Below are 22860 nucleotides of genomic sequence, written 5' to 3'. Positions count from 1 at the left end.
TGCACACTCCAAAAGGAGAGTGCTTTTGGCAGGCTTTGAAGTTCTCAGAAATAATGCTCCTTAAAAGCATCCTCCACAATACAGAAAAACATGAACATGGATTTTCAGACAAGAGGTGCGAGCGAGCACTTCTTAGCGACCATGTAAATCTCAGCTGGAGGACTTGGACATGTTTGATGTTTTTTAAAGTCTGATCATCTTTTATACTTCTTGAGAATATCTCATTATAAAGTTAATTTAGTCGCACGTTTATTATCTTTGCTAGAAAAATATGTTAATTTGGCCTGCGCCTCATTGCCGTCATCTTTTATAGCTCGATCATATAGAAATGAACAGAGTCAGCAGTTGTTTCATTAGGGTAGGATTGATTGCTTTTTCTTTTTTCTTTTTTTTTGGCAGGAAACTCTGTCTCATCTTGAAAACAGGACTCTGCTTGAAAAGGATACTAAAAATGCAACAAAGCGCCAGAGAGAAGGAGAAGGGCAGGAATAAAACTTTGCAACACAGTCTTTTATTTTCCCCTCTCTGCACAGTTTAGTGTTTCAGTTACACCCTTTAGGCAGTAAAAACTGTCATCTAATCATATCCTCACACAGTCTTAAATGCCATATACGCCCATACCAGCCTGGAAAGGGGACCTTTCTCTGGATTAAAACGGATATGAGGTTATTTTTGTGAGATCCATGATTGCACGAGGCACTCCCATCTAGACTTAGCGTGATGACTGAGGAGGTGAGCTAATATAGCATAGTGGTGATGCAAAAGAGTTGTGCAAGTTCATCTGCTTTTGGATCCTGCCCTTTGAAAAAAAGGAGAAAAAAATCCTGAAGTGCTTAGTGTTTTTTTTTGTTTTTTTTAAGTCTGTTGATCCTTCTGCAATGTGCAACTGTTGGTGCATGCTTAATTTTTGCACACTGCGGTTCGAGTGAGTGACACTCGCTGAGTGATTTGTAAGCTTTCTCTTCGTGGGTGAAAATGCTCGGCAGCAGATGGGCAGCGGCATGTTTTTACGCAGCGTAAACAAAGCATCTTCTTTGGATTTCGGAATCACAAATATTAAGATACAACATCACATCTATTATAACTGTTCCAGATTCCTGTTGGACAGTTTTCTGTGCTCCAGTTTCAATCTGTAAGAGACACACACACAGACATGGATGGAGACATTGGGGAGGGTTGAACTGATTAATGGAAGAACATGACTTGGGTACGCTTCAGAGACAATCAAATGAGCCCTAAATCTCCTGAAGTGAGATAGATAGAAGCACTGGTAGCACATTGTGTGATCTGACATGTCCTCCACACACTTTAACTGGTATTATTAAAGAACTTGACAGCGCGGGTTTGGCCTGGCGGGGCATGTTGGACACACTGCAGCAGATCAGATAGAAGACAGGGGAAATGCTTTAGCACCTCTGAAACAGTGAGGGGGGTGCGGTGGTGGTGGTGAAACAAAAACGTAATAAGGAGATGGGAATTACTGCCTAATTAAGCACCACTTTGATTGGGAACTGATTGACCGATGGTTGGCAAAACATGAAAGAATGACCTTGAATTCTCCAGCGCGAGTATGGATTGGCACACAGCATCTCTCCATCTCTCTCCCGCCTCCCCTGCTTTCCTCTCTCCACTCTCATGTCTGTCAAATACACACACACACGCACACGAACTACCACAAGTATAAGCCTACTCTGACAGAAGCGCATACATGTGTACACTACTGCTCCCTCTCGGCTTTTTCACACTCTCTTTAGTGAGAGTGGGGAGGGGGGGTTAAAAAAAATGAACACGCAGTCACGTACGACATGCCAGAGTCGAGAGAGCAACTTCAAAGTAAGGCAGATGCAGGGACAGCACCCTCTGAATAAATTTTCTGGCCACCAGTTGATCTGCCCCCGGGCTAAGATTGTGGCTGTTCGCATCTCTCCTGACCCCTCATCAGCTCTCAGTTAAAACCGATCCCGCTCCAACGAGGCAGTCGTACGGAGAAACGGGGATCCGTAGGTTAAAGTCAGAGAGATTAAATCTGCTTTCAGGTGCTGAGGGTGTGAAGAAATTAATTTTTATCAAAGCTGGATTGTTAGAATTTCGCAAAAAGGAAAAGAACAAAAAGAGAGATAGTGGTGAACAAATCAGCATGAAGGCCTTGGCACTATCACAAAACATATTAAAGATAGCTGACGTTTATCATCTTGCAAATATACTCGATGCTGTCCACAGTTTGACCGAGTGTGCTTTATTATCATGCTTGCTTCAACTATTGTGTGTGTGTGTGTGTGTGTGTGTGTGTGTGTGTGTGTGTGTGTGTGTGTGTGTGTGTGTGTGTGTAAGGTTGTCATTATTTAAGAGATACTCCTGTTGGGCAACTGCTTATGCATGTCATTATTATTTTTCTGTGTTGACTTGTTTTAATATTTGATTTCTTTATTAATCATTCATAAGGCTATGGGGCACAAGTGTTGAATTATTGTAATTACACCTGCTGGGACATGCATAGTCTATTGCATCTTTGACACGTAATATCTTTAAGGGGGAGAAATCTGTATTTTTCCTCCACTTTAGGTTTTTTTGTTTGAGAAGGGGTATAGAAATATGCACACCAGAAACAAAGGGTGTGACTAAAAGGCTGCGAAACAGACTTCGGATAAACAAAATCATCAACTAACCGAAGCACAATTTGGAAAATTCACTCATACTTTTTTTCTGCATACTGTAGCCTCCTACATTTTCCACCCCTTTAAAAAAAAGCAAGGATCTGTAGCCCTGAGGGCAAATACTCACCTGTGTGTGTGTGTGTGTGTGTGTGTGTGTGTGTGTGTGTGTGTGTGTGTGTGTGTGTGTGTGTGTGTGTGTGTGTGTGTGTGCAAGTGCACTAGGTGCAGTATGCAACTACAGTATATGTTGCTTTTAACCGAATACAAATACACACACACACACACACACACACACACACACACACACACCCACACACACACTGACACTCAGTAGGAATCTGGGGATCTAATGAGGCCCGTGGAGACAACACTGCTGAATTGTCAGTCAGCCTTCAGCTTGCTGACACACAGTCAACAACATCAGTGACTGCTTTTCACAAGCAAGCGAAGAATGTCGAATTGCATCAGAAGTCAGGAAAAGTCTGAGGTCCGCTGGACTTGGAATAAGAAATGCCAAGATAACGTGAGGCGTAAAGAAAGAAAAAGCTCCTGAAGAATGAAACCACTTTCCTAAGTGTGTTGCACCTCTGGATAACTTTAGCAACTCTCCATACTTTGCGAGAAAAACAAAACAAACTCAGCTCATTTCATTTGTCGTGGATTTAAAATTCATCCCCGTGTTTAAGATTTGTGAGGAGGTTACTTCATATCTTTTAAAAAAATGTAACCACTTCCCTTGTTCTTCCAAAGCTTGCAAAACCAGGCTCCAGTCCTGTTCCTCAAATCAACAATGGGGCAATGTGCTTGAGAGAGAGAGAGAGAGAGAGAGAAGTGAGCCAGGCATGTCACAGGAGGCCTGGATGTTCAGAGCCTTGTTGCCTCACTGTCATGCCTGGTAGCTGTGCCGTAATAGGCCGTGCTTTATCCCGGGTGTTATTGCGCTTTATTGTTTCAGGGCAGCGCAGACGTGCAATTTAAATAGAAGCGTGTAATTACGAGTTTGTCACTAAAAGCTGGCCTGTTATTTCCTCCTTCCCTGATGGAGGCGGCGTGGTCTCTGCTGCTTACCTGAACAATACTGGGAATATCATCTGGTCGCGTCACACGATAGACTGCTGCTGGTGTTTACTTAAACTATTAAAAGGCGATTAGGGTGACGCGCTGTTTGTGCTTTATTCGCATGTTTAAAACAAAGCGAGTCCACCTCGTAATTTGTCTATAATAATAATAATAATAATAATAATAATAATAATAATAATATATTGGGGTGGTGATTTATTTGTGGTCACGCAGCCCTCCAGTTAAAATGCCCCCCCTCATCACTTCATGGTCTGTATGGAGACTGCGCATTGGTGGCTTTAGGGTTAAGAATAGCTGATGTAGCCTACATGGCGGTGAATGAAGTGTCGGTTTTCAGCGCAAACTCCTCCTCTACGGACGGGCTTGCGCTTTTCTTCCACTTGAACAACCAAGTAGTTTTCAGAGCGCATTCCCCGGCAGCAATGTGGAGGGAAAGGGCGAGCACGTCCAGCTGAACCTTTTGTTTTTTTATACTTTTGCACGTCTTTTGTTATTTCTCTTTTTCTAGTTATGAACTTTGTTTACGTTGGGGGCCCACATAACAAATTGTCGGTTCTCGGGGAAAGCAAGCGAGTCCGAAGTGGAGAAAACTGCAGCCCGTGTCGTTGTTGTTTTTTTCCCCTTTTCTTTCCTCATTTTTTTCTTCTTTTTAAAAAAAAACTTGAGCAGTTCTCTTACGCATGGATATTAGGAGATGAAATCGGACGTGTTGCTCGTTCTTGAATAACCTCGCTGTCGCGCGTGCTGTAGTTTATGTGGTCTCCGGACTCTTGTAGGAGGAAAGAAAGTCCCATTCCTCAGCGGCACAAAAAGTAGAGACACACAGGGACCCGTAAGTTGTCCACAACCTGCGAAGGAGACGAAACTTTGCCAAGTTTGCGGCGCATCCGGCCACCGACGCCAAGCTTTCATCGATTTTTTCTGTCGCTGTTGCAAACTTTTAATTGTGGATTATTAACTCAAGGCTCGACATGGCGCACGGGATCAAGTTCAGAGGATGAAAAAGGAGTTTTAAAATATGAACATTTTCTTGTAGTTTACTGCTCCAGTGGTTCGCTTGGACTACGCTGATCAGATAAAGAAAGAAAAAAAAGAAGAAAAGGTCAATTGTTGCGTTTGTTTTTCGTCCTCCTTGATACTCTCCACTCGTCTGCGAAAATGCCACAGTTAAACGGAGGTGGTGGGGACGATTTGGGGGCCAACGATGAAATGATATCGTTTAAAGACGAAGGGGAGCAGGAGGAAAAGATCTCCGAAAATGTGTCAGCGGAAAGGGATTTGGATGATGTGAAATCCTCCTTAGTGAACGAGTCGGAAAACAATAGCAGCTCATCAGACTCGGAGGTAAGTGCAGAGCACATTTTAAGTGCTCTCCGCGGGGCTCAGCATTAAAAGAAATGGGATTTAATAGCGCTGAAAGTTTCACTAGTTTCCCCCCTCCTCCTCCGTCTGTGTCTAATGTCCGTTGTAGCAAGCAGAGAGGCGCCCCCAAACCAGACCCGACTCAGAAAGTTATGAGAAAACAAGAGACTACTTCAGCGAAGGTAATGATAACAGTAATAATAATAATGATGATAATAATAAAAAGGAACTCTGGGTCTTTTGCATAGTGCAACTGGTAATTGTTGTGTCTTGCTTAACCATTTTCTTTATCCCTGCAGCACTGAGAAGACAGCAAGATGGTGGCTTTTTTAAGAGTCCACACTATCCTGGCTACCCGTTTCTCATGATCCCAGACCTCACCAATCCATACCTTTCTAATGGTTCGCTGTCTCCCAGTGCAAGAACAGTAAGTGTCTCTGCGGATGTGTTTCCCTCCCCTTGCTCTCTTTTCTTTGTTCCCTCTTACTCTGCAAAAAACTTTGGCCGTGCGTAAAAGTTCCTTGTGCACAACTCAGACCGCCATATTCCCTCCGAGTGGCCTCTCAAGGAGTACTAACTACTTCTTTGTTCTTTTTGGGGATATAAAATTCTCCCTACCACCCACCCCTCGCAAAGGCTCGCATATGAGAACTTCTTATTCAGATGGAAACCTCAGACACGTTGCTCAGTCTTTTTGAAAATAAGGAGCAACTTTGACAGTCCCTTACAAAAACTGTGCTGCAGCTTCACACTGGGTCTTCATTATATACTTAATAGTGGCCTCGCCTTACTGAAGCTGATGTTATCTAAAGTGCTGTTATTCCAGGGACTTGTATTTTGCAGTGCAGAGGCTAAAATGCCATTCTAGAATCGCAAGATATTCTCGTGTTGTTTTTACTTGCACCACATTTCTTTCTAATGTTTTTAGCTTCAGTGGCATTTCTTTTGATAGGCAGGCTAACTTCTTCTGTTGGCCTGCATATTAAAAGCTACTCTGCAAAAGGGGGGAAAAGGCTGTTGGTCAGGTCATATCCTACAGTAACAACAATGTAATACCTCACTCTGACACACACGGGAGGCATTTCACTGCACTGTGTCCCCCGACAGACGCTGTCCAGAGACTTTAAATGTCCAGATAAGGTTGACAGTCTTAAGCAAGTGTTGCTGATGCAGAGTTTGGAGTGTGTCATTTAACCTGTTGCATTGAGGCATTCCCAGCTTGTGAAGTTGTAAACATTTTATAGTGTTTAATACTGATTATTGGTTTGGTTGCTGCTTTTTTGTTGTTGTTGCAATTTTTCTTTTTTTGCAGTGCTTGGCTTCAAACATGACATTTTCACACAGCAGTGGGTAGCCAGTTAGTAATGCTGTGGACACTTAAGGTCAAACAGACACACATTTTAGGTAGTTTAATATTTGGAATCGGGAGACTGTTAAATGCAATGTAATTGGTGCTGCACAAACTTCCTTGAAATAATCTCTGCTTGTGAGCTCTGTTTTTCTTGAGATTGTCCATCCCCCAAGCCATGTCACCCCCCACCCCAAAAAAAGGAAAAAAAAAACAAAACAAGTACTTTCGTTAAGGCCTGGCAGGCATCTGACTGAAAAGACCCAGCCCCCCTTCCCTCCCCCTTTATCCTTTTCACTGTTCCTTGCCCACTCCCCTTGCCTCCCTGTACCTTCCATTCAATTAGAAAGGCGTTAGTTGACCATTGTTATTCTGAGCAGTCTTGATGGCTTCATTGGAGGTCTCCATTGGGGCTCATTAACTAAATGGCTACTCTCCTCACTCCATGTGATGCACGCTATCTTGTAGTTTGTCTATGTTGTTGGTTTTGGCCACCAGACTTTCCGAGGAGTGACGTCACAACCCAAGAGATAAACGTGCTCGAATAGAAGTGCATTAGAATACGTTTATTCCCCCCAAAGGAAACTGTGGTAGATGTATTTGGTGTAATTAAGAAACAAACCTAACGGCTTCAACTCTGTTATCTCGTCCCTTGCTTTGTTTTGTCATGCGTGTCTGGTATGAATGCCTCTCTCTTCCTGGTATTTTCTCTAGGAAAACAAGAGCGGAAAATTAATACAGCTTATTGCTTGTGGCAAAGTAACAAATAATTACAGGGGATTTTAAATTCTGAGGTATAATCCTCTATATTTGAAGAAAAAAAAAGAATGGGGTCAATAGGACAAAGTGGGCTGACTGTGTCAATCATCACTGTGGCAGAAAACAAGCAGGCAGACAATAGCTGGCATACTTAGCGGTCGTCTTAAGGTCTCCATATTGTACTGGGCTTTGGACTGGCTTCGTGGCTTAAATGTCGTGAATGTGATTGGGGAAAGGCTCAACATTTTTCTTTTTTTTTCACCTCTCATCGCGAGAGTCTGATTTATTTACACCTGTGGATCAAGTTTAGTGCAGATAGGTTTACAGAATAATATTTATCACACATTTTACACACATGATGAGCTCTGCAGTAAAGCTTATCACGAATAATCATTCTGTGGAATATGCAGATAGGCTAGTGAGATTAAATTTCTTCCTACAGGGCAAATGAATTTGTTTTGTCACCTCTCCCGTCTTGACATAAAAACCATCCTGGTGCCCGCAAATACTTTTATGATCTTGTGCAGCTTGGAACGCCCTGCTGCTGGAACTGCCACATTTGTTTTACAAGCGCCCAGCAGTACGCGGTTGTACTTGTGCTGCATGAGACGCATTAAAGTTGCGTCTCTCACACAGATCGTGTGATTAGTGCCAGGCAACAAAATCCACCGTTTCCATTTCCTGGTGCAGACTAGGCAGCTTGATACCTTTGAGCGTAATGTAAATGTTTTTTTTTTTTTAGTTTTGTATGTATGCAAGACATTCATTTTCACATTTGCATGAAACTATTTATAACTCCTACTTGTGCTCTCCCAATCAGCTACTTTTGTGTAGTAATGCTGCATGTGCATTCAGTGCATATAATAGACGTGAGGTGTTGCTCAAGAGTTGTCATGCAGTAATTTTACTCTGCAGTCTTGAAGGTTTTGAGCCCCTAACTTAAAAAAAAAATAAAAATTGGGATGTGGCAACCCTATCATGAGCAATGAGAGACAGGCCTACATGGGATCAGCACAGAGTTCCCCTGAGGGCCAAGCATAACTGATTTAAAGCCCGCTCTGAGCTGACATTCCGCTGTAATCCACTGAGAGCTGAGGAGGAGGTTTTATGTTTGCAGAGATGTTCCACCAGACCTCTGCCTGCTGTGGGGCGCAGGACCGGAGCATTTGTTTTTTTAAATTTTTGTTTTGTTTTTTTACCCCTCTTTATCAAAGTTATCAGCACAAATCCAGCTAAATGTTTGCCAATTCACTGATTTGCATTGTGATCGAAGACTGTCAGATTTAACTTGGCGAAACACGCACTCCGCTCCACGCCACCGCCCCTTGTTGCCTTCATCAGCACTTTTAGATAACTCGGCCACTACATCACCATCATCCTCGCCGACGAGCGAAATGCCTCTTGTGTGTGAGAGGTGGCGAGAGAGTGTGAGCGAGGTTAGCCGCTCAAACATATCTTCATCAAATACACGGTGGGACACTCGAACTCCCGAGCATGATTGTTGAATAGAAAATGGTTTGAGATCGAGATATGAATGGAGAGCTTGTATAAGTCTGGACATGTCAGTGGCTACGATTGCATGCCGCATTGGCTCTCACCACCACCGCCACCCCCCCTCAATTCTTTCTGGTGCTTTTGGTGCTTAAAATGTGCAGACAAAGAAAAGTCAACACAGACATTGTCCCGCTGAATAAAAGGGCCTCTCCCTGCATAAGCAAAGCCTGTTTGTGTGGAGATGTCTTTTCATCAGGTGGCTCACTTGGCATTTCACTCACCTTGCTGCATGTGTGTGTGTGTGAATGAGCAAACATGCAACCATGCGTGCTGCACGTTTGTCTGTGCAGAGCCTGTGAGCGTCAGGAGGGTTGGGGGAGTGGGGGCGTTCAGGTGATGCTGTGTGGATATTTTGCAACAGAGGGAACAGTGTACGGGGCGCTCACATTCTCACAACGCTCAGTGTTGTATTCCTGAATGTTGGCGTGCAAATATTTTTATACCCAAGCGCTGTGTCAACACAGCTAACATTTTTGACTAGGTTTATAGTTTTTAAAGGATTTTTTTCCCTTCAAAGGCAAACACATCTACATCAATTTGGTGGCACTATCCAATTAGAAGGAGATCTCGATCGCCCGCAGAAATGCCATCACTGGCTGGGAGCTCTCGCCTGGAGTCATTTTGATAATGAACCCTCTGCTCGGACTTAAAGGAATTGAAAAACAATCATGATTTAGTTGCAGAAGAAGGGGAGAGATGTTTACATTCTCAGTTTCCACATAATGTGTGAATTGGTACATATTTCACGGCTGTATTTCTCAGCAATTAGCTTTTATATTGCACAGGGGTAATCAAGGTCAGTTCTAATTAGTGCAACACAAACCAGTGCAGCTAATAATATGTTGCAAATGTTCCAATTTACACAGAAACTAACCAACAAATCAGTAGATGTTATAACTTTATACCATCTCCAGCAGTGTCACATGCAAATCTTTTTTTTTGGGGGGGGGGGGATGCATGCATCTGGCATTTGATTTTCAGCCCACGGATGCTTTCTTCCTACCATCCCTCACACACAACTGTGTGAAATGGTGTCAGTCCTGGTCTCTATCCTTCTCTCTCTAATCTCTGTGGAAAGCATGAGCTGGCGTCAATTCCTCCCGCTACCCCATAGCCTGCTGGTTCACTACCTAACCCACCCACTCGCCCGCCTGACATTAGAAATTCTGTTTATAGCGTTCTCTGGCTTCTCGAGCGCGGGGCCCATCAGGAGCATCTCAGCACCCTTTGAGGAAAGGATAACCAACATCTCCCCTCTCCAGCCGCAGACTCCCCATGTTCAGTGACATCAATGAATCCCTTTGATGTGCCAAGATGAATATGTGTGCGAGTGTTTTTTTTTTTTTTAAAAATCAATTTATGTGTTTTTCTCGTTTGCTGCGTTTGGCCAGAACTGCTGCTCAGTTTGGTACATTGCTTTTTCTCCTTTAAAAAGACCAAACAAAAAATGGGAGAACTTGTGTTTAAGTCGAGATACATTTGGCCAAACAGGTGAACACGTCTAGCGCTTCGGAGCGCACGCCGATGTCTCCGCTGTTCTAGTCTCGGAACACAAAACTCTTGTTGAAGAGTTAAATATAGGCGATAGGCGTTCCGGTGAACAAATAGAGAGTCATGTCTACACATGTCCTTACTTTGCGCTCAAACAATTGCAATGCTTAGCGGATAATCTCTGCATCATGAATCTATTGTGAGACTCAAATATAGTTTAGTTAGAAGCAATGGAAAACCAAAGCTTGCGTTCTTTGTCACTCATTTTTTTGGTTAAACTGTTACATATTAAAAAAAGCTGTTCTTAGTGCAAATTAAAGCTCGCATGAATCGTGTGCGTGTCTCTGTCCTCATAGAAACGGAGAAGGAGTTTTATTCTTAATACAGTTTGTCAGAGTTGGAGTCGGAGCAACTCTGTCGGATACCATTTTTAAATGACTAAATTACCTGTGCTAGACAAATGTCGGATGATATATCGGTCGGGCCTTAATTATGCCTGCATCTAACCATAATTATGTTTATGATCCAGCCAGTTGAATGAAGGTGGATTAACTGTGTAATCGCTTGTGTAATACGACAAAGAAAGGAGATGAACTTGTGATTTTTTTGTCTGGATTGGTTAAATTAGTCTTATCGGTTAACTAGTCTTTTCACCTCCAGTACACTGCTTCTCAGTGAAAACTGCAGATAAAATCATAATGATCCCTACCACAGCAGTCTAACTGGTAGATTAGGGTAGAGTGACTGTTTCTTTATATAAGTGTTTGTATGCCCATGCATACCCATAACCACTACTGTTTAGGTCGCATAAAGAAATGTTTTCCCTCTATAATTGTACCTTAAACTCCTCGCTAGTAAAATGTGATTGTACAGCAGGAAGACAAAAAAAAAAGCTCTAAACAGGGTTTCATCAGTCTGGTATTCCAAGCAGCTGTTTTCAGTTTAAGCACTGCAGGCAGCAGCAGAGGGAGAGGGAGCAGGCATGAGGAGAGATTGTTGATGAGATGTGGTGGTAGAAGCATAAACTGGGGCAGATACGGGTGCTGCTATTCCTTTGCCTGTTATCCTGTGGTGGGCTGCCTTCCAGACCTTGAGGCACTCACTTATCTGAGGGATTCTGTCTCCCACAGAGCACAGCTTCTTCTTCGTAGACCACAATGCCTTACCATTACCTTACAGTCACAACCCAGTCAACAACAGCAGGAGGATATCAGATCATGTGCATGTAGCATCAGTACTACTGAGATTTACACCAGGCCTCGCTTCGGTTCATATGCTGGGCACGGAAGTGCTCTGTGCAGCCCAATAAAGGCATGCGTATGCGTTGTACCAGTGAGGCTGTAGTGTCATACTAAATTAAGAAGTGGATGGACATCCTTCCAGAATGAGGTTAGTTGACTGCAAGCAGAGCAGCTGTTCTTCTGGTTGAGGTTATAAATCAGCAATGCCGCTTCCCACCGAGTTAAATGGTGGAGCAGGTTTAGGAGTGCTGTTGGAGCTCGTAGCCCACTGACAGATACATGTCACACATCCGCACGTTGCACCCGTACACAACCCGTGACCTGTTCCGCACTGACATTTTAAGAGTTGCTTTAACCCGTGCAGATTTTCACTTTACCCATAAAGCAAATGCATCTCTCACTTTGTCACGCATTTTAAGTTGCCGCATGATGATTTCTTGCACGTTGTTGTATTGAAATAGACCAAAACTTGCACGCGCTTGACTATAGAGCCATCGCTGTAACCGATAAGACTGACGCGCCATCTGCAAACTGAATTTAGCTCTGGTAGCTCGTAAGTAATGGATCGTATATGTAACTGTATAAATAAAGACGGAGAGCTAGTGTCACGTGTTTAATACATTTATTTAGACACACGCATATTAGCCTGGGGTAAATGTATGTCACAGAAGCATTATTTCACTCTGTTGTTTAAGCCATTATTGGAACGTGTCCGTGTAAGCTTTAGTGGTTTACATTTTACCATTAAAAACTGTCTGCAACAGTACTTGTAAAAGAATTTATGCATTGCCACTTTATTGCAACAGTGTTTTTTAAGTGAAGTTTATAAAATGTTCATGAGAGCACGCCGATCTTAGATATCTAAAAAACAACAACCATGAAACCCCATAAAGTTTGAATTTGAATTTGAATTTGTTTGTTAAATATCACACATTGACACTTTTCCCATGAGATCAGGCTGCCTGTCCTGATATTGGTATTAACTTAACCTTTGGGTGCCCCTCTCTTTCCCCGTTAGCCTCATAAACCAATTGTACTTGTTAAGAAGCCACAATGTTCTGCGGAGCAGCAAATTAGATTAAAGCCGAGCAAAGGCACAAGTCATCGAAAATGTGTAGCCTCCTTATCTCGGTCCAGACTTGTGGATCCTGTTAGAATAAACAGCAGGAGCAGCAGAAGCGTCTGATGGCCTGAGCTGTTTGCATCGCTCTCAGCCACAGGATATCCCTCTTCCCTGACCTTATCTGCTCAATTTAAAATTATGAGGTAATGTTCTTGATTAGTTATGAGTAAGGGATGTGATTGAGGGCCTTGTGCTCAGCAGACATAAGACACTCTTTACAGATAGCGGGATTCCCCTAACGCCTGCCCTCAGATAATCAGCATGATTAGGTTGCTTTGTGTTGAGAGTTTATCATTTGATATACTCAGCTTGGGTGCTTCTTTAAAGAAGTAAGTGTTGGCATGAGGTTGATCTTGTATCAGATGATAATCATGGATGTGGGGTAGGGTCAGGATCTCCATCGGAACAATTCCCTACATATTTGACTGACTTATTTGCTTCAAATGTAGAGTAGCTACATTAGAAAAAAAAAAAAGATCTAATCAAGCCTATATGACATGGAATAGGCCAAGGAGCCCTTTTGTTTGATTTGTACATGGGTTAGAGGAGCTGGCTATTGGAAATCCCTGAAGCAGGCTTTAGGGGCAGGTCTGATTCTCGTGTGAAATGGGAAGGCTCTATAGCTCTCGGCTGACTTGACTGGGGCTGTATGGGTGTGTTGGCAGGGGGAGCGCCGGTCATGAATAGGGTCTTTGACTACCTCAGACTTGCCCTGAAAGGCAGGACAAAGACCCTAGGGCAACGGCTTAGAGCCTCACAGCTGAGCTACAGAATGCTTGGCCCAGTCTTCCTCCCTCCTTGCCTGATTTAAATACTACAGTGGCTTTCAGCATTCTGGCGACGGAGCGATCGCATTCACCGCAGCACATTTACCATCAACTTTTCCCTCTGTTTTTGTTTACAGTAAACCAATGCCAGAGTTGTTTACGTAATCCATTGTACAGAAATCCATCAGAGGTGCGGGTGAATATGCATCAGTGACTCTCTTTAAAACTGCCTGAAGACGGACTCATGCTGTTCATATTAAGCAGAATTTATTTTGCTGCAGACTAGCTGTTGGCATATGTGTGTACCACTGCTAATCACAGCTCCACTCAGAGTTGTTAATTATGGCGCATTTTTGCCTATCCTCATGCAAGATGGAGATATTGGCAAGTAAACGGGATAAAACTCGCTGCGCACCTCTAATCGCTCGATTATTTTTGACAGATCTGTGTGACTCTTCAGCTTTCGAAATTTGCAGATGGAGAATAAATAGCCATAAATCTTTTCTGCAGAGTTAATGGGGTTATTTGAGTCCTGTCCAGACACTCTCTCCCCACAGAGTGTCTAGTTTCAGATGTCACTCAGAGCTTTGTTTGCCCCCCTGGGTGAAGGGTTAGAGGTCAAGGTTCAGGGCCAGTTGGCTGAGTGGCCGCGAAAGCTCAGGCTTCCCCTCGGCATATCCGATCCCCTCCTCTACATCAGCCCAGCAGCCACAATGAAGGGATCAGTTTGCAGCATTTGTCTTTCCTTTTCATTACCCGAATGATTTTCGACTCATGTCAGAAGTGTAATTAAAAGAGTGCCTTTCACGGTTTTTGCAGTGAGTGGAAAACCATTCACTGCAATGTTACTGCGCTTGTTGTGAAGTTTCACTGCTTTTCCTGTTTTGTCCATTATTACCCCCCAAACCTCCCACCAATCTTTAACTGGGATTATTTGCATAATTTGAACATTTCTGTTAAGACCTTCTTAGCCTTTCTCAATTAAGAATCACACCTCAGCACAATCTCACCCGGCCTCAAATAATATTAATAATAATAATAATAAAAAAAACCTTCTCAGTTTCTTTGTTCAAAACACCTCAAAACTTTCAGCCTCCACCCACAATCTCAACTTTTCTCCCTGCCCCACCACCGCCACCACCCAAACATGTCCTCCAGCCAGGTTTATTATGCCGTTTCACGCAGACCAAAATTGCAGCTGCATGGAGAACAATCTGGAGCACATTAGCTCAGGCGCTGTGATTTATAAATTGTTTCTCAGGCCATAAATCCCTGCTGTAATTGTGCACAAGCACCCCCCCCCCCCCCCCCTCTCTCTCTCCAGTCACCCCCTCCTATTCTCTCCCTCTCTCTCTCTCTCTGAGCAGCTTACAGTCCTTGGGTTAACATTTAATTGTTTGCAGAAGTGTGCAGCTTGGATTGAGTGGAAGCTTGTTGCATTGTGGCACAGTATCGCAGAAACAGTTCTCCATGAAAGATAAACTTTCCTACTTTTTTAAAGGCTGTTTGTAAAACCCCCTTTTTTTCCCTGTCGCATGGTGTGAGCTAAACGTTCAGAATGGGATGTGAGCGTTTTTGTCTTCAGCTCCCTGTTACCGTGGTTCATGCTCTGCATTCCTGAATACTATGTAATTGTAAGGGGGCCTCTCCTCAACCCTGTCCCAGGGAATCTGATATTTACAGCAGCCCCTGATCATAATCACCTTGCCCCTCTCATTAGATTGCATTGAAAGTGAAAGATAGCAGCAGCTGTATTGTTTTAAGTAGCATGTCCAGCCTCGAGGTCTCAGTGGTCTGGTTAATGCCATGAAGATTTTTTTTCTACAAAAAGTTGTGACAGCCTGTATGAATTAATATTAGTTGCTCAAAACTGGACATGTTTTCCCAAAATATGTAAAAAGTGATTTAGTCAATATTAAAATAAACTGATATTGGTTCTCTGCTCATGTTCCTGCTTCATTGTTTTGCTTTCAAGAGACCTGGTGAACCTTGAAGAGGTAAAGGACCTAATGACCCATCCTGCCTTGTGATTCCTCTATAGGCTTTTCTTTACACCGTGAACGTGTAGGTTTTGTCTGACGGGTTTCAAGCTTTTCAGAGTTTCAGAGATGTAAGAAGAGCCCTGCATGGGGACAAAGTTATAGACAAGCCTATTGCTAAATCGTGATTTAGCACTCAATATCAGCACGATGAAAATGAAGCTTGCAGACTGTAAGGAAATGACTTCTACAAATGTTTCAGGTATTAAAAAAAACAAAAAAACCCCCCGCTGGCAGTCTTCCAGACCTCCCTGCAGTCTGCTGACAGTACGCATAACTAATCCCGGGGAATGTCATGGCAATTTTGTGCTGTGTCACACATTGTGGAGGTTTGAGATTGCTTTTACTGTTCGATTCAAAAGCTACATTGTAGCACATGTAGCAAATTTCTTTCTTTTGTGCCAAATGATTTTTGAATATAGTTTGCATGACTGTTAGAGCTTAAAAACAGCGACATATAGATGGAAATGAATTGATTCCACGTCAAAGCGACTGATTCCACAGCTTTGCCACCTTAAATTATATGGCCTCAGTCCCTCTCTGAGTCCCCTGTGTTTGAGGACTGACTGTGGCTGAAACATACCTGTGGCATTTGAACGTGTGTGTGTGTGTGTGTGTGTGTGTGTGTGTGTGTGTGTGTGTGTGTGTGTGTGTGTGTGTGTGTGTGTGTGTGTGTGTGTGTGTGAGTAGGAGAGAGCCGGAGGAGAGTGGAGGGAGTGGAGTTTGCAGTGGGGTGATAGGGATGTCAGGTAGTAAAAACTGAGATGAGGCAGGGCCCAGAAGTCTGCGGGGCCTGGAGATTTGCGCTTTAGCACTCAAGAGAGCAAACACAGGAGGCATCTGCAGGCAGCTGTGTGTGTGTGTGTGTGTGTGTGTGTGTGTGTGTGTGTGTGTGTGTGTGTGTGTGTGTGTGTGTGTGTATCTGGGGGGGTGGTTAGGGGCTGCTGCTGCTCAGGACAGGGGTTGGGGGAGTGGAGCTGGGTGGTGGTGAAGAGACAGAGGGGAGGGGGGTAGGACTTGCAGAGTGAACACAATCAGCCCTCTGTTTTCATAAGACTTGTGGTATGTGAGAGCAGAAACAAATGTGTTTAATTTAGGCTCTTTTTTTTCCCTCCTTCTCTCTCTCGCTCTCTCTCGCTTGCCTTCTCCACTACACCCACTTATGCCCACCTCAGTTTTTCAAAACGGACTGCCCCCCTTCACGACGCTTTGCTGCCTCTCCTCTAGCCCTGTCAGCTACTCTTGGGAAGTTAAAAAAAAAGAGAGAGAAAAACAATTGTGCTCTGTCAGTGAGAAAAAAAAGGTGCACTTTTAGACGTACGTGTGTTTACTCTCGGAGGCTGGGGGTAAATATTTATTTGCAATTTCTGGAAAAAGAAGAGAGGGGTTATTTTTATGTCTTCCCTGTGTATTTGGGAGTGATTACCACGCTGTGGTATTTGCCCCGTTCAGCGCGAGTGGGTGGGGGTGCATGCAGAACTTATTATTGCCTCCTAAACGCCTTGGCAAGAAAACGCAGCATTATATTGGTAACCCACGCTGTCTCCGGTCAATTTGTGTTTGGTCATAAATGAAAAATTCAGGTCTCACTTGTGTGTCATTGGCGTAGTGTTGACACACACACACACCTAGATTTGATTTCTAAGTCGAGCTTTACTGTAAACAACCAGCCGACTGCTGGTAACCACGTCGTGTTCTGGAGTTAATTATACAGACGTTTACAGCTGTGAATTTCAATGAAACGAGGCTACTCCCCAAACAATAAAAACGTTGCGTTCCTGCGCGACTGGACAAACAATGCCGCGGGTCGTTGAGCAGAAAGCATATCTTGGACATTAGAGGGCTAGCCTGTCTTGACATCGGATCATTGTGACATTAGCAGGGAGCCGTTTGTGACAATCGAAAGCAGATCTCCAAAGGTGCAGAAAACCACATAACTGACTTCACATAATTAACTTTGAATAGCTTTGCACCCTACTCTCTGTCTTTATGAGATGGCCTTGCTCTTACCAGATGTATAATTATTTTCTCCTGCGTCTAATTACACAGTGAGTTTTTATGTGACCTGCTGTTGTGCTCTGTAACAAAATTACTCACTTATTCCTGACTGTACCCTCACTTTAGCTTTAAACGGCTGATTAAAATTAGCTGAAATCCAAGGAGGAGAACAATGGCGGCTTCATTCTAACACACACATTGCAGTTAACGTTGGTTACACTCTAGATGCAGGAAGTAATAACTCAGGACCATGTCATGCTCAAGGAAGACAAAAAAAAAAAAAAGAGTAGCCTCATGAAACAAATAATTGCTTGAGTTGCAAAAATGCAAACGCCTGCTTAAGTTGCAGCTCACTCACTGAGACAGAATGTTAAAGAAGCTTTTTATGGGGGTTTGTCTTGGCCTTGTATTCTGTTAATGCTGTTTTATTACTGAAACAGCAGTAAATTCACTCCAAGGACTTTTCAAATAAACCCGGTTTGCTGGTGAGTTTGGCCTTGTGCAGAATACACATGAGGTAGTCATATGACGGCATCGCTCATTGAGTAATTTAAAGCTGAGACCTTTTGAGAAAAGCGCAAACCCACGTATCTTGCCTGTTTTCGGAAGAGCACGTCATCGCTGCGTACGTCTGACATACAGTGCGTATCCTGCACGAACCGTCTTGGAAATGTCGGAAGAAGCTTGACGCTGCGCTGTCAGGACCTCCCCGGCGCTGCCTCCCTTCATCGCTTCTCGCTCCCCTTTTTTTGCACTAATAGTTCTTTTGTGTACAAGAGCATGTTAAGAGGCCAATGAGCCTGGCCTTAATAGGCCACGTCGTCATAGAAACCACAGCACTCTGGATGTCTGACCTTTGACCCAGTTTTTCTACTGGCTGTGAATAAGAGTGCAGGACGACCAACCGGGTCACAATAGAAGCCTGGCAAACTGAGGGAGTGCCCCTGTCATAGTCACTTAACTTCATTCCTCTGTGGGCTAATGGACACTTCAAATGTGGTAGCCATTAGCAGCATGCTATTTCCAGTGCAGCAACACGGGCTTCTCACGGTTAATGTAGTATAAACCAAGACGACAGGCTTGACCCCAAAAGTTTTTTATGGGTGCCTAATGTAACTGTATTTATACTCCATGTATTCTGCAATAGAAATATCACCATAACTTACACTCTCACCAAACTAGGTTTTTTTAATCTTCCTCTAATTAACAACCTCCCTACCACCGCTACTAATGCATACTTACCTCATAGTGGACCAGTTGAAAAGTCCACATTCAGTGCAGGCAGTAGCCTCATTCGCAGACGGTATTGCGGGTATTACCAGCTGAGCCGCTTGTCATTTCCCCATCAATTACACGCTAATTAGCACAATGACTTCCAAGGTTTGCTTAACAATTGTCTGCGTAATTGTCCTTAATGTCGACAAACAATGGCGCTTAATGCAAACTCTGAGACAAAGGCGGGTGCTACCTATCACACTTTCCTTTGTGCCTTAAAGTCTTTAATTGTGTTTCATGCATAGATCAGGTTTAGGTGTCAATAACCCCGCGTGGAGCAGGTGATATCAGCAGAGAAAACCTGGGAGGGACTGTTCCTGCCGGGAGCCTGACAGGGTTATTGTCTAAAGTTGCTGTTCATATGGGCCGGGGGGACGGTAATTAACACCTCAGCCAAACAGCAAGCTGTGTGGCCCATTTGTTTTCTGTTGGGGAGGAGGGTTAAAAGAAAACAATGGGGAGGAGTTCTCCACACAGTAGGTGATTGACATTATCTGCCGGGGTGATCCATGGAGGCATTCCTGCTGCTCGGCTATTCACCGCAAGTTGGGCGAAGCCGCTTTTACAAGCACCAGGCCGCGTCTGAGCTGCCACTTTATGCATATTCGCTCCTTTATTTGTTGCCTGTCTGACTGTTTTTCTGTTGATTTGAGTGAGTTAATCCAATTGAGCATATCATGCTAAATGGTAAATGGAATTGTGCTCATATAATTCTTTCCTACTCCAGCTGACCACTCAAAGCGCTTTTTGCCACAAGCCACATTTGCCCATTCGCGCACATTCAAACAGCGCTTCATTTTATGCCCTTTATAACTAAGTAACATTTGGTGGGGGCGGGGGTCCATGTATTGAGCCACTTCCTGATCCACCGCCACCAATACATATGCAAAATCCTGCAATCCGTTTTAGATAATATAGCAAAATTAACATTACCTAGATTTACGCTTAACACGACTCCTCAGTGCGACCTTTAAGTTAACAGATAGTTGTTAGCAAAAGTTTGGATTTTTTTTTCTGTCCCTTTGGCAGACTCTCTGACTTAGTTTGACAGCAAATGTCCAGACATCTGTCTCTTCTCCATGCTCCGCTGTTGGCCTGGAGTATGGCAGCGCACACTTCAGAGATGACAAAGACTCTTGGCTGTGTTTTCCTCTGCTCTGTGAGAGCAATGTAACAATTAGAACCCAGCTCTGGCAGGCCACATGCCCCCGAGCATATGTTGTATTCTCTGTGTTCAAAAACCCAAACGCCTCCAGTGCAGCTTTTTTGGAAAATTTCAGTGCCATCACTGCCACCTTTGTTGCATCTGGGTCCTGTAAAAGTAGCACATTCTACTGATGTCTATTCTGAGTGTTGGAGGCAGCAGGGAAGGCTGGAAGACAATTAGAGAGTTACGAAAATGGATCAGCTAAACTTCACTTTAGTTACACACTTCTTTCAGTACTCTGTCCGAGTGTGCTTACCAGAGCTTCCAGCCCCCATGCTGAAATAGGCATTGCTATGAGACCTCAACCATATGGCTGCGTTTGTTTCTAATAAAATAAGGGCGTGTGTAAAGCATTTCCAAATGTCTTGCAGTTTAATTTATATTAGGTTATCTCCTGTTTCACTCTTTTACAAACATCTAGTACCGCTTAAGCCACGGCATTTGAATCAGCCACTTAAAAAAATGCTGGCTCCTATTCTGCAGTGCAAACTTTCTTCTGACACTTTACCTGTTTTTTTTTTCTCTTTCCTTCTGCACTGCAACACAGAGAAAGTTTTTGCTAAGCAGCATGGCCCCCAATTCCTCACCTTTTGTTTCCAGAAGCAACTCACAGACTCGAGCACCCTCCCTCTCTCCCTCTCATGTATGAGTGAGCGGTGTGTAGCTCAAAGTGTGGACTGGAGCTAATGTGACAGTGTGCGGCTGGCATTACCTGGCTGGATGTTTCGGGGAGTGTGTGAACAGTTGCTACATAGGGCACACTGGCAATTAAAAGAAAAGTAGGTGCTCAGAAAAAAGTGCCCGGGGGCATGTTCCTCAGTCCTGGCAGAAGCTGTCAAATAAGGGATGGATTGGGTGGGAGAGCTGGAGTGGGCACGGCCGGGCCAGACCAAACGCTCACAATAGCGCTCGTTTCATTTGTGGAAGGATTCATGATTGACATAGATTAGACAGAGAAAACTGCATTGTTTTGGATTTTCTCTCCGGAGAGTAGCATTCATTAGGCACTATGCACACAGCAGAGTAAAGTTTCAATAGGGAGCTAGCAGCCTTTAAAAGCAACTGCCTCCTGACAGTTGTATGGACTTGGGCCCATTAGTTGGAACCTACGATTCAGCCTTGAGCAGTATAGTGAAAATGAAGAGGGCTGATGTCAACTCCAAGAATTTCCCCCCTTTTCGAAGGGGAAAAAAAGGTCCCCTCCCCCTACCTTAGTGCTCTGTTGGACCCCAGCTGTCAGGAAACAATACCCTCTGCCTGCTCCGACAAACTAATTCCTGAAAATGTTTTTTTTTTCTTCCCTCCTCTCCCTTTTCCCTCTCCTGCCATAATGTCTTTTCCATTTTTAACCCACAGCCATCCAAGCTTCCTTCCTCCTTACAAACCCGGAGTGATGAATGGAGTTTTAAAAATCAAAACCTGAATGCATGACTCCTCTAGTTTGCCTCTTTGTCATCATTTATCCTGCACCGACTTTCAGAAAATGGACAAAGCTTTGCATATAGTCTTTAGCTGATTTTGTCCAGCTTTAAAAAATTTATTTTTTAAATGTTTTTAAGCGACGGGTACTATTAATGACCTTCTTTATTAGCAAGATGTTTCCAGTGGGCGGACTTTTTTTTGCACTGGAAGTCATACATGGAGTCTTATTTATAAAACAATGCTAGTTCACTGCAGACTGATAACAGTGGATGCATGGGGAAATTGCGCAACAACATGTGACAGAATTTATAACGCTACCGAAACAATGACTTGCGAAGGCTTTATGTGTCAACTCGACATGGGCATGAATGAAAAACAAACAACACTACCTATAAAATAAAACTCTTGATTATTTTTAAATTGTACCAGGGAGAAAATCCACATGCATGACAAGCTGCTGTATCCGGTATTTAAGCTGATTCATAAAGCAGATGGTTGGAGCTCTCGGGCTTCATGCTATCTTCATTGCTGTGGGACAAAAACAAAATGCTCAGTTTGTTGCATCGAGCAGTAAAACCTCTTCTTGAGCGCATTTCTCACAAAGGGAGAGAAGAACAGTAATAATCAGATTTCTGTCTAGCAAATGCCAGAAAAAAAGAGTATGATTACTTTCATATTTGAAAAAAGTGTGGAGAAGAAAGAAACGAGCAGGGGCTGCGATCAGGTCAAAGGGCCATACGGATTGAGGTGGGTAGTCAGGAGTCTTTTGCTGATCTTTAGATGGTTCTTCCTCTTCCTTCCAGCTGTCTCTTCCCACCCGCTCAGCGATGGGCGCCCACAGCTGGCCTCTTGTTTTTCCCTGACAAACGGCAATTTCACAGTCCTCCACCAGTCCGTTGTGTTCACATCGCTCTTCCTACTCTCCGCTGTGCCAGAACTCACTGTCAGACTCCAGCAGCACTGCGGGTCTCGTACAGGTGTCTGCTGGAGATCTCTGTGGGTTTGACACCATTTTATGCCACTTTTGCACTGTGCGGAAAAAAAGATTGGTCTGCCTACACTCACATTAGAGAGTGACTTTTGCACACGAGACTCTATTTTTGAATGCGTTTTGTTAAATCCATATATTTTATTTTCAGTTTTTTGGTTGTTTTTTGTAACCCCCTTTCCCTGTAGTGTGTACTTGCTGTGGTTCAACGCTGCTTCTTTTTTTTTTCTCACTTGCAGTACTTGCAGATGAAATGGCCACTTCTAGATGTCCCCGGATCTGCAGGACTAAAGGATTCTCGCTCTCCGACACCTGGCCATTTAGTAAGTAAATCTCAAAACAGAACAAAATTCAACCCAAACAACGATAAGATGTGCAAGCGGGGTTCGACTCCGAATTCTTGGCATTACCGATCACTGACAAACACTTTGGATTGCTGCACGTGCACGCTGCAAGTGTCGGACGTCTTCCGCAGGTTTGCTTCAGTGCGTGCGTCAGAAAGATTGTGGAATAAGTTAAGTGCTTGCTTGACAAGCAGCAGAACAGCTTGCA

At 43.7% G+C, this 22860-nt stretch overlaps 1 protein-coding gene across 2 annotated transcripts in view; it reads left to right on the top strand.

The window, feature by feature from the left end:
* The first annotated feature begins 4113 nt into the window (after positions 1-4113).
* Positions 4114-22860, top strand: part of tcf7l1b (transcription factor 7 like 1b) — a 30677-nt gene continuing 11930 nt past the window's right edge. The window contains exons 1-4 of one of the 2 annotated variants that reach the window (XM_004544262.5): positions 4114-5078; positions 5206-5278; positions 5396-5523; positions 22548-22631. In XM_004544262.5, the coding sequence (XP_004544319.1) occupies positions 4893-5078; positions 5206-5278; positions 5396-5523; positions 22548-22631 (471 nt within the window). In that variant the 5' untranslated portion in view covers positions 4114-4892. The remainder of the gene's footprint in view (positions 5079-5205; positions 5279-5395; positions 5524-22547; positions 22632-22860) is intronic. The other variant, XM_004544263.5, reaches the window with a different exon arrangement.

Source organism: Maylandia zebra, linkage group LG12 (assembly GCF_041146795.1).
Source record: "Maylandia zebra isolate NMK-2024a linkage group LG12, Mzebra_GT3a, whole genome shotgun sequence".
NCBI classification, from domain to species: domain Eukaryota; kingdom Metazoa; phylum Chordata; class Actinopteri; order Cichliformes; family Cichlidae; genus Maylandia; species Maylandia zebra.
This window is presented reverse-complemented; position numbering and strand designations above follow the sequence as displayed.